This window comes from Lepidochelys kempii, chromosome 5 (assembly GCF_965140265.1).
Source record: "Lepidochelys kempii isolate rLepKem1 chromosome 5, rLepKem1.hap2, whole genome shotgun sequence".
Classification (NCBI taxonomy): domain Eukaryota; kingdom Metazoa; phylum Chordata; order Testudines; family Cheloniidae; genus Lepidochelys; species Lepidochelys kempii.
In genome coordinates this window covers 72,230,434-72,246,702 of record NC_133260.1, presented here as the reverse complement: position 1 = coordinate 72,246,702, position 16,269 = coordinate 72,230,434, and the positions used below count along the sequence as shown (strand labels likewise).

The following is a 16,269-nucleotide window of genomic DNA, read 5'->3' as shown; positions in this document are numbered from 1 at the left end:
CTGAAACAATTTATGGAGGTTAGATCATTCATGTTAAACTGGTCTTCACACGCAGGAGCTGTTCTTAAGCCACTGTGTGCATAACACATTCCTGAACTTATTTGTGAGTTAAGAACAGCCTTTTCTAAAGACCCCAACACTGTCAGCTGTTTAATTCTCTAAACACCATATGTCTGTTAAAGGGTGTAGCCAGTTTTGTACCTAGCAAGTTTGAACAACGTTTTGGTAGTTTCATTTAATCTCATCAGTATAGGGGGTTATGAGGTCAGTCACCTCTGTCAAAGCATTACAGTATGGTCATTGCCAAGTATCCATCTCAGCTCCTTTTCAAAGCATATAAATGTATTAGGAGTCAACATGGACTAATTTTGTTTTTATTACATATTTACTGTATTTAATAACCAAGGTGGCAATGTAATTAAAATGCTTTTATTTATCCAGACAGTACACCAAAATAGAGGTTGAATTGTACTCTTCGCCACTATGAACAGTAGATGCACATCCAATCAGTATTTAACCTCACACATTTTTTAATACACCAATTGCCTAAATTTGAACATTCAAGTTTTGTTCACAAGGATAAGAATTAGGTAGATCACAGTCCTAAGGAGCCTCACTTAGCAGTCACTCAAAACCCTGGTGCCAGATTGTCCCCTCCTGCACAGAACTTTCTAAAAGGAAAAAAAAAATGTTCCCGGGGCTTTCATTTTGCAGAAAACCAATGTCAATCCTTCCTCAACAGTGGACAGGAGCTACCATGAGGGGGGAAGAAGGTACAGCACGCTGTTGAGCCCAGTATTTGGAGTGCAAATGCCATGTCTCCCCTCTTCCTTACTAGCATGCCTTGTAATTATACTGCCGTTCACTCCCCCATTGCAACTGCACAATCCCACCCTTTCTAGAGACATATAAGGTACAGAATGGAAGTTAACTGTGACCGAAGTAATAATTCCTGCCACATTTGCCACTTCCCAGGAGAGCATGCCACTGACTGCATCCCATGTTTACCATTCATCCTGCTCAGCCAGACATACACCTACAGTGTCCCAACCACATAGCATTCACATGGTAAGGCTTCCATCAGCTCAAGCATTCAGTATAAATACAGCTTCTTTCTTTAACTGTTACTTTTGGAAACCTCAGTGTGTGTTTACAAAGAGATTCTCCAAAAGTAATTCACAGTAGATTATGCATGCATGGCCCACAAAAAGAGCCTCTATAACTCAAAGTTTTAAAATAACCTCACAAAAAACCCCACAAAATTGATTTCCTTCTGTGGCCTTGAATATTTAAATATGCTCACTCAAACCCACAATCCCCAACTCTTATTATCAAGCGATCGCTTACCTCTCAAGATAAGGTAGCCTTGTGAGTTATTGCCGTTACCCTGGCTGAACTCCATAGCACCTTTGCCTATCCGACTCTAGACCGGTCATGAATTTTTGAATTTGCTCAGCTGCAACAAGGATGAAATGGTGTAATTAAAGTATTGTGTAGTTAGTAAATAAAAATTCTCACCCTTTGCTGTTGTGCAAAATCTAAGAGTAGTCATGACAGATTTCAACTAACTTACAGAAAAAAAATTCTGTTCCCAATTAGAAGTTCCAATTATAGGAAATTAAGTATTTATCAGTCCAGATTGCCCAAAGTAACACTGATTCCAGAAAGTGTCTAATTCCTCATGCCACCTGCGGGTAAGATATCCAAAGAGCTATCATGACACACTGAATTACAGAACAGAAGAAACAGGTAATATAAAAACTAAGATCTGCATGGAGACTAAGTAAGACACTGTTGCTATCTATATCTTCACATAGACTGAGAATGTCCTAGCATACACTTTACCCCCATAGAAAAAATACTAGTCAGATGTCACACTAAATACCTATTTGTATTTCAGCTACTTACAACAGAAAAAGCAATGGCCGTATGGCAAGTGCATCATATACCATCTACTTTCCCCAATTTTCCAAACCCAGTGTCAAAACCTACCATAAAACAAAACTGCCACTTTTCAGGGCCAGTGCTTTATGTATTTTTTGTAAGCAGTCTTTAAAAAACCCTCAATACTAAATAATGAGTCAAATTGTAGACACTCACATTGTTTTACATTGTATATCAACCATTAGCTATGTTTTAATAAAAGTTGAAGATCACCCTCTGAAATTCTTGTGGGCCTTCTCTTTATGCTGTCAAGAATTAAAACTCTGATGTCATCCCCCACAGCCAGGCTTTTTGATTCCTCACAGTGTTAGTAACACTGGCTGGGATGGACTGCAAGGTCAGTGAGGTAGGAACTGAAATTAAGTGAGCATATCCTTGTGATTTTATAATCCACCACAGCCAAATCTAACACTCCATACATTTAAACACTGCTTAAACAGCTACCACATAAAGGATGCGTGCCAGGGAAGACATGCAGGAGGGAAGAGAAAAATATCATCCTTAGGTGGAAGGCCTGCACCACAACTTACATACAGGTATATGGATAAAACTGATCAATTTCCAGTGTCTGTAAACACATGTTAACAAGCACTATATTCACTTTTACAGAGTTATCCTGAACGGAAACAGAATGATTATTTAATGAACATGGAGGTTCACTCAACATGTAAGTGGGGGAAAAAGACCTACATGAGATCACTTATTGAACAGGCTCTGCTGTTTCCTCTCCAATCTCTCCCTCTTCATGCTCCCAAACCATCCCTTCCTCTGGAACTTACAAAGTGCACTTTTTACTCTCTGTGAGGCCCTTCCTTCCAAGAGTCTTCCTTATTTTGGATTCATCAGCTGTGGGGAGTAGGAGATCAGCTTAAGCTTCTGCACGAAGTGAACTTTTCCCCAAGGCAATACACACCTCTAATAAAATAAAACAAACAGATATTTGTATATGATGACATTAATAAAGTTGTGTTTCCAATATCTGATTGTAAGACTAAAGATAGATGGTACTTTCTTTTTAAAGACAAAAGAATATTAAGTCAGTAAGCCCTTTCTCATATACATGGCAGTATAAGAGAATCTGTGACATTCTATCCCACAGTAGAATGCAGCCAGCCACAAGCTTTTAATGGGTGAGATGTACAAAATATCTTCTCTTCAAATAGTCATCTGGGGGAAAAAAAAGAGTGATGAAGCTCCGACTAAAGTATTTTATACAACTAGGTTTTCAAAATTTGTTTTTTCCACCTTTATTAGACTTAACATTTGTGAATCATTAAAAAGTGAAATGTACAGAGTAATGATAATTTCATTGGAAATTTACCTAGTACAGTGATATATAAGGTCTAGACTTAAGACAAATTTATCTTTATGAGCATAGATACATTTTGTACTAAGGCAATCAACTTCAAATATCCAGCCTGCATAAAATAAACTTTGTTTATTTTGAAAGCCAAACAAATGCACATGTATCCATAAAAATAATCATGTTTCCACCCTCAAATTGTCTATGTTGTTTGTAACTTCCAAAACTAGCTGCTACTTTTGGATTTGGGGGTTCTGTGATTAATGTTACACAGTGTCAGGCACAGTACATGCATTCCACTTCAGTAAAAAATTGAAGACAATTCTGTACAGCTTCACCAGTTTTCTTGTTTTTTAGATCTCAGTTGAGATTCACAAATAGTAACGTCCATCCATATCTGCCATAGAATGACTATATAAAGTAACAATTATGCCAGAGACAGGCTCACTTCTTCTTCTTTCCTTTTCCTTTTTTGCCTCCCTCTCCTGGCTGGAGATTTTGGTCACTACCTCCCATTTTTTGTGTCCTTGTTTTCAGCTTTGGAATTGTTTCTGCTGCATACAGCATCACCGATTTACCTAGAAACAAAAGGCAAGGGTTAATTTATATGAATATTTGTAACACTTTGAACATTAGAATCCCTAGCTAATGTTCGGGCCTACCCGGAACCCTCGTCAAGTTGGATACAAAGTCCCAAGCTCTGCTTTTTCCCCCTGTATCCATGGGATACTGGGTGTTCTCTGGAAGTAGGCACTCAGTGCTTGCTGGGGGAATCATTAGAACTAATAGAATCCAGAGCAAGCCTAGAGAAAACTCACAGTAATTTGGGACCTAATCAAGGAATTGAGTTGCTCTTTATCAATTAGATTATGATCTAGCCCAAGGGTTCTCAAACTTCATTGCATCGTGACCCCCTTCTGACAAGAAAAATTACTACACAACCCCAGGAGGGGAGACTGAAGCCTGAGCCTTCCCAAGCCTCACCGTCCCACATGGGGGCCAAAGACAAAGCCAAAAGGGCAGGGCCCAAACCAGAAGCCCAAGGGCTTTAGCCACAGCCGGAGGACCTGTAACCTGAGCCCCACCACCCAGGGCTGAAGCCCTTGGGCTTCAACCCTGGGTGGAGGGGCTCGAGCTTTGGCCCCAGCAAGTCTAATGCCAACCCTGGCAACTCCATTAAAATGGGGTCGTGACCCACAGTTTGAGAACCGCTGACTAGCTTGTACAGACAGACAATGAGGCGCAGCCCCCACCGCCCCTTACTTCCCTATAGCAGTTACTTGCCTCAAAGGTGAAAGTGCAGGGGAAGACCAAGCCTCCAAAAAGCCATCACATTGCCTTCTGTTTATATGGACTTGGCATGCTAATATTGTAACTATCTGGGGCTAGTCTGGACCTCAAAAGGACAAGTGGATGGACAACCAAAACATGCTACAGGGGAGCAAGATGCTGACCCAACTATTTGCTCCCACCAGAAGACTCCATGGCTCTATCTTCCCCTTCTGATCAGTGGAGATCATGAAGCCATCACACCATCAATGGCACTCTCTCGTTTCTAGCACTTTCATTCTCCCACTCTGTAGATTAGTCTTTGCCCCTATCCTTTCTGCACACTAATTCCTCACTTACCTGTCAATATTAAGAAGGCTTCTTTAGTTAGGCCAGTTAGTATTTTAGATTTCCTATGAGCATTTTAGGCAGAAAATTGCAATATCAAACAGGATTACTACATCAGTTTATCAACTGCACTGAAATTTAACTGAGGTATGACAAGTTTACACAAGAAAAAACTAAGTGAAATACAGTAGTTTTAAAGCAGAATTTTTTTTTTTGTTTTTGGAGCGAAACCGTCTACCACAACACAGTACACTAAAGTAGCACTACTGCTTTGTTGGAGACAGTGGTCACACAGTGTGCCCAAAAGAATGTTCAATTCCCAATTTTTAAAATGAGAATGAAGCACCATCTAAGGAAAAACAGGACTGAAGATTGTACCCTAAAACAGAATCACTTCCTCACTAACAGGCTCTGGCTAATCTCATTTAGTTACCAGTTTATATGGCTTATAGTGGCCAAATGTTTCAAATGGTAGGAACTAAAATGCCTAACAACAAAGTTCTCTATTAATGTTTTAACAGACTGGTCACACTAACATTAGCATGGGAGACACAAACACAGCCTGACATTATGGCAACCGACCCTAACTTTTTCTAAGTAGGTAAAAATAAATTGTTACCCAAGTTTTCTCACTGCACATACCGCCTCAACAAATACTGCACTCACGTGTTGGAAACTGAGGTAAACATGGGTTGCCATCTTCCAGCTTGAGTTGAACTCGTACTCTGCCTCTATATTGCACATCACGGTTCCACTCTCTAGGGTACAACTTGTTCTTCTAGCAAGTGGAAAAAAGAACACCACAGTTAAACTAGAGATTAAGAGGCAGAAAGGCATTTCATAAGATAAGCATCAGACATTAAAGAAATATGTATTTAAAATTGCTATGTACTAAAATGTCCATAACCAAATGGACACTGCTCACAGACGTACACCTTTTTGAGGGAGGTGTCTCAGCCATGTAGACCTTAGGTACATGCTTTGAAAGTGAACGGTCACACATGCTTATTGGGAAAATATGATCATACTCTGGACTTTACAACTAACCTGGTGGTATGTATGCTAAACTTCAGAACAAAATTTCAGAAGTAAAGGCAATCTACGTCTGGGCTGGACTAGTGAGGATGAAGTGAATACTGTTAAACCACTGGAAAAAAAACATTCTTTCAAAGGAAGCAGAATAGTTATCCTCTCCCATATTTCTCTTCACAAAATAATTCATACAGCACAAAACCAGAGAGGTGTTTGAAGACATACTGATAAAAGTAATTTACAGATGACAAAGACTGGTGAAGAGTTGAATAATGATGTAGACAGGACAGTCAAACAGAGCCATCTGTATCACTTGGTAACCTGGGCCCATTTGAACAAAAGGCATTTTAATGCAGCCCAATGCAAAGTTATACATGTAGGAACAAGAAATGAAGGCCACACCTACAAAATGGAGGACTGTACCATGGAAAGCAATGACTGGAAAAAAAATTAAAATCGTAGTGGACAGACAGCTGAACATGAGCTCCCAGTCTGATGCTGTAGCAAAGAGAGCCAGTGTGATCCTTGGATGCATGAAGAGGGGAGAAGTGAGTATGAAGGGGATTTTAGCATTGGTGAGACAGATACTGGAATACCATGTCAGTTCTGATGTCCACATTTTAAAGAGGATGTGGAAAAATTGGAAAGGGTGAAGAAAAAAGCCACAAAAAGTATTCGAGAATTGGAGAAAATGCCTGTGAAATCTTAATCTGTTTAGCTCAGTGGTTCTCAACCTTTCCAGACTACGGTACTCCTTTCAGAAGTCTGATTTTAGTTTCTCAAAAAAAAAATTAAAAGATGACTTGATTACAGTATCTAAGAACTTTCATGGGGAGAAAGTACTGAGTAATAAAAACATCCTTAATCTAGTGGAGAAAGACATAAGAACAAATGGCTAGAAGTTAAAGCCAGACAAATTCAAATTAGAAATTAGGCACAATTTAAAAAACAAAACAAACAATAAAACCCACACAGTGAGGATGATTAGCCAGAGGAACAAACTACAAATAGAAGTGGTGGATTCTCCATCTGTTGGAGACTTCAAATCAAGATGTATTTTAGCCAAGCCCTAGTTATTAGTCTCAAATACAGGGTAATGATGAAACTTAATGGCCTGTGACATATAGGAGGTCAGACTAGATTATCTAATGGACCCTTCTGACCCTAAAACAACAAAAAACCTGGGTCTATGACATATGGAAACCATTTATAGGACTTAGAATTCAAGTATGACAATGTGTATTACTACATTTACTGAAGAATATCGTTAAGATTTTATCTTTAAAAGACATTACCATAAATTATTTATGTTTGTCTATTTTCTGTGTAAGTTTTATTTAGAATTTTTAAAAACACATTTTAATGATTGTGTTGTGAATGTACTAGCAGTTATGAGAAGAAAGTTATTTGTAACTTAGCTGTATACCTATTTGTATTTAAACATCCCAATCAAGTCACTGCTCCCAAAGTTCCAGAGATAAGCCACATAACCTGACAGAAGTTATCTGAAAGGAGGAGTATGAAACATTACATCGCAGTACTCCATCAGCACTGCATTTTAATAAATCTGATTAAGATTTTGTCAATCTTATGTTAGAAGTTTATAAATTAGAAATGAAGGGGGCATCAATTGAGCAATCCATACAGAATACTGAGGGAAGTGTCATCTAGACACAGGTGAAAGATCTAAACCTTTGACATCCTTCAGGACAATAGGGAAGACTGAATGCTGCACATTCAGAGCCCAGGGGCAAAGGTGGCTTTAAAAGCCTTGAGATTCTGCGTAGTTCGAGCACTGAAATCACCCCTGGCATAATTTAGGCAGATAAAGTTACAACAGTCCCATGTAGGATGCCTCTGAGCAGCTTCACAACACAGTGCTATAGCCCTATCTCCATCAGACTTCCCATGCTTGACCTGTGAGAGCCATAGGCTGTCTTAAGCAGCAACCACAGCTGAAGAACTCTTCTCCAGGTAGCTAAGGGGCTTTTATAACTCCTATCCAGCACACTGGGTCTAGGCCAGGGAATGTCTATAAGCATCAGAGATGCTCAGGTATGCTATAAGTGACTACTGCGATCATCATAAGATAGAGGTACTTGAAAGTTCCCTTTCAAACAACCAATGTTTTAAATTTTCCTGAAGATGCTGATGAAAGCAATCTAATGCACTAATTCTTAAAAACTGTTACTACTGAAAAATGTGATGCTCACTTGAAAGTTCTGAAACCCTTTGTAATTCCTAGTAAAGATTCTTCCTCTCTCTTATTTGGCTTTGCTCCTGTTACAAAAGTAACAGTCAATATTTGTGTCTCCCCAAGGGATAAGAAAAATACAGACAGTTCTCTGAAAGCATAATGATAAAGGTATATATGCTTTAAAATATATCAAGGTCCACTTAATTTCCAATTTTTATTACGATAATGCTAGCAACTTTGATTGTACAGATTAAAGAAAAAAAAATCTGATTTATGAAAATTTAAGATGGTGCTGGCAAAATCTGTACCTGAATGAGCAAGTTTTATGGTACTACTGGTTACATTTTATATTAATGGGCAATTCATGAGAATAACTGAATTGTTCTTTACTTCTCAGAAAAAAATCTTTATATTTAATTATGACTAGTGACTTGATTGATGTTTTCAGGGTATTTGAATGTATATATTAAAAGGAAGATCTTATTGATGAAAACCTAAATGTTTTTATGAGGATATAAGTTTTACAGTATTCACTTTTAGGTTAATCTAAGGTACTGGAGTAATTACTCTTTTCTGTTGTCAAACTGCACTTTATGTGCCAATACAGTTAAACTATCAGAACTTTAATGCCAAAAGAGACATCTATGACCTGTGACATACAGGAGGTCAGACTAGAATTACACCCAGTTACCCCTGCATGAAGCCCAGTAACTTATATTTGGCCAACACATATCTGTGAGAAAGGCATCCAGTCTTGATGTGAAGATGCCAAAAGAAGGAGAATCCATCACATCTCTTGCTAGTTAGTCCCAATGGCTAATTACCTTCAATGTTAACAAAACTGTGCCTAATTTCAATTTGAATTTGTCTGGCTTCATCTTGCAGCAAGAGTTGTCCCTTGGGTAGGGCGAACTGGGGAGACTGCCCAGGGCCCTGGCTTTGCGGGGGCCCATGTTTCAATAAAATCCCGATATTTAGCCCTTTGTCCCCCATCCCGATCAATGTACGATCGGGACGGCATTTGTCCTGATATTCAGGTGACGAGGTAAGGCAGGAGGGATGAGGCAGAGAGCAGACTAGCAGGGAGGCTGATTTGTTCTGGGCCCCGCAACCCCGTAGGGACAGCCGTGCTTGCAGCCATTGTTTTCTGTTATGCCTTTCTCCAATAGGTTAATGAGCTCTTTAGTACCTGTATTTTCTCCCCATGAAGGTACTTAGACCCTAATCAAGAAAACTCTTCATGTACTTTTTGATAAACTGAACAGATTGAGCTCTTTAAGTCTATCACTGTAAGGCATTTTCTCTAGCCCTCACATTTTTAAATTTCTTTTCTGTACTCTCTCCAATTTTTCCAACATCCCCATAAATATTAAGTTAACGTATGTTCAAAGAAATCAGAGGACTTGGTTGATAAGTTTATAGGACAATGGTTTTTCTACAGAACATTTTTTTCAATTTAAAAAAAAAAGTCTTTATCAAGATGTATTCATAAAGTTTCACATTACCTCTACAAGCACATTGAGTCCAATTGCTGCACATACATCTTGGATTTCTGTAGATGTGGGATTTTCAATGGCCTATTAAAATAATGTTTTAAATTAGTACATTGCCCTTTTAAAAAAATTAGTCTACTGCTGAGAAACAAATCCATCGTAATTAGGTGTTGATTGGATGAGCTCCTGAAATTCCTCAGGGAAAGCAGTAGTCAGGGAAAGGGAGGGCACAAAGATGGATCAGGGAAAACAGATCTGCTTGCTTTTCCACTTATGTAAGGTATTTATGAACCAGGACATGTACATTTCCTGGAATATATTAGAAAGAAAGGAACAAAGCACCAAAGGAGAAGAAAAAATAAGCCTGGGCTCAAACATTAGCTGTAGACAGGCCTGGGCAGGAACCCAGGAAGGAGTAGGGACAGAGTTAGTACTTTAGAAAAACAATTTTGGTTTCTTTGGAGTGAGATAGGAGTAAGAGATTTCTTTGTGTGTGGTTTAAGCAATTAGAAGGGAAAAAAAAACCCTAAACCCAAACACCAACCTGCAGCAATGAGTCTCAGAGCCCAGGCCTACAGAGTTGGGCTTTTGTGACATTCTCACTTGGACTGGAGCCTGGGCTCTGAGACACACTCTGCTCAGTGGGTTTCAGAGTCCGGGCTCCTGATCAAGTGGGAATGATTGTCTACTCTGATATTTTTAGCCTGTAGCACAAGCCCGAGTATATGAGACCCAGGCTCAGAGACTTGCTGCTTCAGGGTGTGTGTGTGTACACCCTCAGCTACAGACTGAGGAACTAAGAGAGGATTGACTGAGTGACAGGCATCTCTTGCCAAGGAGTCAGCTAGAGACTGAAGAGAAAGGAACAGAAGGCCAGGCATCAGTTATCAAAGATGTAGGGGCCTGATCACTCAAGTAACAGACTTAACTACTAGTTCAAGTTAAAACAACTGACTTTTTGCTATAACAGGAAAAACATCTAAGAAAGTATATGGAAAATATGGATGTTTTAGCAGTCAGTGTTTAATCAGTGGCACTTCTCAGTAAGCCATGTACTATATGTCTATTCCACTATCAGCTGGGCTCCTATTGGATCCTGAAGCACTAGTTATGGACACAGAAGTAACAGACAAGAAATGGTACATTACAGACAGTGACTCAAATGCCTTCCATTTCCCATCATCCTTGATATTACAGGGGGCCTCTAGAGTCAAAACAAGAGTGCAAAACACGCACATCTAAACTAGTTAGATAATGAAATTACAAGCAAATCATTAGGCAGCCTTACAAAATCCTTCTTGCCCAGGTGATCAGTATCTGTTTCCTTCATCACTGCAAGGACAGGCAAGAAGATTTTGTACTAGTGAATTTTCAAGAGATTTTCAAGGTTGCATTCAGTCTCTCCCAGCTGATCTGTTTGAGCCTTGCTCATGTGAAAATAAGAGGTTCTGAACGCAGCCTTTCCCATGTTGAATTCACATGTTGACACGAATGGTCAGTCTTCAAATATGTTACAGAATTCAATCATCAACTTTCCTCTCCTTCTCCTCAAAAAAGCTTAAGTAGCCTTGTTCACAATTGTTAGTTCCTTCCCAAACTCCCTCCAAGCTATCATGAAGCAAAACTTAGTTTTCCCATGCCACCCACAAATTACTTTGTCCATAGGTATTCTTCTTCCTTCTGCTATTGTCTTCTTGTTATTTAAGTATGCTGGATAGATGCAGATGAATCTAAAAAAAAAAAAAAAATGTAATATAAGTTCTGGAAAATACTGTTTTTTGTAATATCTTCTAAAGCACATAAAAAAACAAAGGAATGCCCACTTCTAAAACTTGGAAACTGTCATACCAGATCAGACCATTGGTTTATCTAGTACAATTGCCAGATTGTGAAAGTACCACACAATTCAGGGGAAGATGCAAAAAACCACACCGTGGACAATGATGGACCATAGGGAGAGATTTTTCCTAATACTAGGATAGTGGCTAGCTAAAACCCCAGAGCATGAGGTTTTTATATCCTTTACAATTTTGTCCTATTTTAAGCAGCCGTGTAAACTATTATAAAAAACAATTCCTTTGCTAAATCCTGCTAAGCTCCAGGGTTTGATATCTTGCAACAGATAACTCCACTGTCTAATTATGCAAAAAACAAAAAAACAAACCAAAAAAACCCTTCTTAGTTTTAATTTGTCTTCCAATTTCGTTTGGAAACCTAAAATATAGCATTATTAAAGAGTAAACAGGAATTCCTTACTAACCTTTTCTACATTGATGATTATATTGAAGTTGCCAGACATTTCCCATTATATGACACTGCCAGAGTTGGAGCAGAAGAGGGAGAATGGGGAATGATGGGGAAAAGAATCTTTGCAAATACGTGGGAAACCTACTGGCAATGTGTTGTTCTCCCTCCACCTCTAGTGCTGGTCTACACAGAGGATGACAACCTACTATTTCTATCAGTTACTCCAGTGGCAGAGGTACGTGGAGTGAATCTAAAGGTTTCAACCCTGATGATGACCCATATGGCTATCAGTGTGATGCTACATGACGGAGTTTGTTTTTTCAGTTTGCCTTTTTTAAAACCTAGGCAACTGCATACAACAAATGACAATAAAAGAACATAATTAAGGTTGCAAAACTCAAGCATTCATAAGTTAGGACATGGCTGAATCAAGGTTGCCCTTGCGCATATGCATTATCTTTGTATACACAATAACTCCTATTTTTTCCATAGGACCCATACCTCATTCAGTGCACAGGATGGACTGGCCTCTAGAAATGAATCAGGGTTGTGTAGTAAAGGACACTGTTTTCTGTATTATTTGTCATCAAAATTGGAAAGTATGTAGTAAATGAGGCAGCACACAGCAGGTAGATATAGGATGGTTCACATGATTAAAGCAGATGAATACTGCTCTGGATTAGATGTCACTGCCACAGAGTTCTTGTATGATGTTCATCAAGTCACTTAAACCCAGCCTTTCATAGGTTGTCACAAGTTGTTTGTTCCTCATTTTCTGGGTGCCCAAATTGAGACCCTGGAACCTGAGTCTGGGTGCTGAGCACTCACAACTGCAACAAATATCAGTGGGAGCTGTGCTTGAATATATAAAGTGTTATACAACACTAAGTACCCTGAAAAAAAACAGGTCCTAGGCACCTAAAATTAGTGGATACTCTTCACCTTCTATTCTCTGTGCCTCAGTTCACTCTGGGTAAAATGAGACTATCATCACCCCCTCACCTCACCGGAGTATTGCAAAGATAAAATTCATCTCTATGAAGCACTCCGACACTGCAGTGGTAATCACCATAGAAAAGTCCATGAGAAAATTAATAACTCTTGTCTTCAGAGTAGGGTTTGAATAGTGTGCAGCACATAAGGCCTAGGGCCGCACAATAAACAATAGGGAGAAAACAAAATACTGAGTAGTGGCTCCCCAAGTGAGCACAGCCCATTCTGCCCACTGAATGAAGCAGTGGCGAGTCCTGGGGAAAAAATATTTCTGTGACCATGTAACTAGACCATAGGTTCTCAAACTGGGGGTCAGGACCCCTCAGGGGGTTGCAAGGTTATTATATGGGGGGGTCATGAGCTGTCAGCCTGCACCCCAAACCCCACTTTGCATCCAGCATTTATAATGGTGTTAAATATACAAAAAAGTGTTTTTAATTCATAAGGGAGGGCCGCACTCAGAGGCTTGCTAAGTGAAAGGGGTCACCAGCACAAAAGTTTGAGAACCACTGAACCACAGGCTGTAGTATAACGTAGCCACCCAAGGGGACAGATTTAAGATTCCCTGTGCTAGGTCTTGTGACACCTTACAGACTAACAAATTGGGTTTAGCTCACGAAAGCTTATGCCATAATAAATGTGTTAGTCTCTAAAGTGTCAGAAGGACTCCTCCTCCTTTTTGCTGATAGACTAACAGGGCTGCCACTCTGAAACCTGTGCTAGCTCTGAGAGCCTGACTTCGCAGCCCTGCTCATTTAAGGCAACGCTGTCTGGGCGTGAATGTAAACACCTCTTGCTGCCATCTATTGCCCCCCTCCACGCTAGATCAGCTCGCCGCTCACTCGCGGCCCCTGTTCAGCCCCATACGCGTTTCCGCCACCCCTCCCAGAGCTCCTTCGAGGAGCGGCGGCGCCCAGCCCCGCACGCAGCTGTCACCGGCTCGCTCAGCAGGTGGGTCCCGGCCCCCTTCCACAGCCAGGGAGCGCGGGGCAGGAGCAGCGCGGGGGCGGCGCCGATCCGCCCAGGGCCCGCTCGCGGGGAGCAGGCCTGCAGGACGTGTGAAGGACCGGGGCAGAGGAGCCCCAGCGCCTCCTCCCACCCCACCGGCGCAGGGGCCACAGGGCCAGAGCCACCGAGCAACCCGGGAGCCGCAGCCGCCCCTGAGGTACCGGAAACATGGGCTGCCCCGCGCGGGGGGCCGTTACCTTTCCTTGTCCGCCGGGGAGGTGGCGGCCCAGGCCATGGCGGTTGTGGGGCGGGGGGGGGGAGCGCAGCGCAGCACCGCCTCCCCCACCGTCACTCGCTACTACCCGCTCACTCCTCACAAACACAGAGCTCTTGCCAGGCCAGCAGGGAGTGCGAGAGGCGAGCCCACACACAGTCTCGCGCACACGCGCGGCGCCATATTCCTATTGGACCACAGAACTGTCACTCAAAGAAGACGGTACACGCGGCATCCTATGGGTCGTGCTCTTTAACTCTCGCGACATTTGAATCGGGATAGCGAGAGGCTGGACGAACAGCTTCCTGCCGGGGCACGGCGCGCGTTTTGTGGTGCGCATGCGCTCTTCGGGTCAGCGGCGCGCCGCGGAGGGAGGGAGGCTGGCGGCGTGTGAGTTGCTGCCCCCACCGTCGCAGCGCTTCGCGGCCCGGGGACGGCCTTGATGCCGGAGTCCGGTTAGGCCTTCGCAAGGGTGGCCGCAGGGCCCAGAGGTCCTCCAGCGGCCCTCCATAGCGCGAGGGGCGCTGAGACCCCGCTGTCGCGCGGGTCCGCGCTGCTCTGTGCGCAGGCGGCCGGGCTGTGCCCGCTGCTCAGGCTCCCCGGCAACGCAGCGTCTGATCCCCTGCCCGGGCACGGGTGGAAGCGCGGTGCCCCAGGTCCTGCTGGCAGATCAGTCACCGCAAACGCTTCCGTTGAAGTAGTTTTTCCAGCCCTTGCCGTTGCAGATTCAAGCTTCAAAGCGTGAAACCCAAAGGCTCAAAGCCCAGCTGGCAAATACAGAGCGCCCAGCCTTGGTGAAAGTCACAGGGCCCGTCCAATAACCTAATGCCTTCCTCGGGGGCTGACTCATGATTTTTGAAAGCCTGGGGTGGGCAGTCCTGGCCCAGCGCTCAGCAGCGATAACAATTTATGGCAGGACTACTGCTGATCAAAGTGCACCCGAGGACGGTATGACGTTGCCAGCTTCTCATTTTAGTATGGCTAGGACTTAGTTTGGGGGTAGTTGGTTTGAGTGTCACTGGTTTCCCCCTCGAATCTGAATTCTGCTCACCGTTGAGCAATGTATGGCAGAAGTTGCCTATAGGGTAGAGCTTCAGTATATGCAAAATCGGTTCTATTCCGGAGTAAAGAGGTGGATGGACCCTATTGTATAATAAAACTACCTATTTTATTAAAGGCATGAAATGTTGATACAAAGTCCTGGCTAGTCTCTGCAAGAGTGGTGATGATACAACCACAGAAACCTTGGACAGTGCTAATTCTGTATCCACATCCCTGATTTTCTTGAGATGGGGGTGTGGGAAGTGTTGTGATTATCCAATTCAGTAATTAAATTTAAAGAGGCCTGCAACACAATTATTTACATGACTTATGCTGTGATTTGCCATACCCATTATAAAGACAGACGATCTCTAACCCCTTCTGTTTTTCTCACTTAATTGCCTGATAAGTACAAAACATCTGATGAAGTGAGCTGTAGCTCACCAAAGCTTATGCTCAAATAAATTGGTTAGTCTCTAAGGTGACACAAGTACTCTTTTTTTTTTTGCGAATACAGACTAACACGGCAGCTACTCTGAAACACTACATGTGTGTGACAAACCAACAGTGGGGGGTAGTATGGCAATTATACGTAAGTAGGGTTGGAAGAATTAGATCATCAATAAATGTCAATTTCACCATACATAAAAATGATGAAAAAATACTTTCAATAAAATGTACATATAGGCAAAGTAACAAATGCTACTTGAGAAATTAGTTTGATTTAAGGATATATATATACTTTGTATATTTTGATGTGATGTTTACAGTTTATTTTAACGGTTATAAAAGCTTTAACTTTTTGAATCTCAACATTTACAAGTCCCTCACCCCCCCCAATTTCTGGTAACCTTGAAAGTTTCAAACATTAAAAAAATGCTTAAACCGCATAATTTTGTGCAACTGTGAATTTAAATAAATAAAAATAGAAAAAAATGCTTAAAAATGGATATCTGTCAAAATTATTTTTAAAAAATCAAATTGTGCCAAGCCTATATGTAAGGCATATATTATTCAGCACTACATCATATTGTGAGTCAGAAGGAATCAGTGTTGTAATTTAAATTACAAATTTGTTGTCCCAATCAGAATATAAACCAAAAAGGTGCCTAGGATACTGTTTGCTAGGGGGCCTGATCCAAAGCCTAGTGAAGTCAATGGAAAGGAACCCACTGATTGC

General features: G+C 41.5%; 1 protein-coding gene across 4 annotated transcripts; it reads right to left on the bottom strand.

The window, feature by feature from the left end:
• Positions 1-3,166: 3,166 nt before the first annotated feature.
• Positions 3,167-14,626, bottom strand: SRP19 (signal recognition particle 19). Of its 4 annotated transcripts, none has more exons than XM_073344717.1 (6): positions 14,032-14,512; positions 12,335-12,685; positions 11,241-11,316; positions 9,599-9,670; positions 5,531-5,642; positions 3,167-3,825 (listed from the first exon to the last, which is right to left on the bottom strand). In XM_073344717.1, the coding sequence occupies exons 2-6, from the start codon at positions 12,337-12,339 to the stop codon at positions 3,692-3,694; spliced, it is 399 nt and encodes a 132-aa protein (XP_073200818.1). In that variant the 5' UTR covers positions 12,340-12,685; positions 14,032-14,512; the 3' UTR covers positions 3,167-3,691. The 4 variants fall into 4 exon arrangements, with proteins under 4 accessions (XP_073200818.1, XP_073200819.1, XP_073200817.1 ...); XM_073344718.1 differs by having other exon boundaries at positions 12,335-12,663; XM_073344716.1 differs by lacking the exon at positions 12,335-12,685.
• Between the last annotated feature and the right edge of the window lie 1,643 nt (positions 14,627-16,269).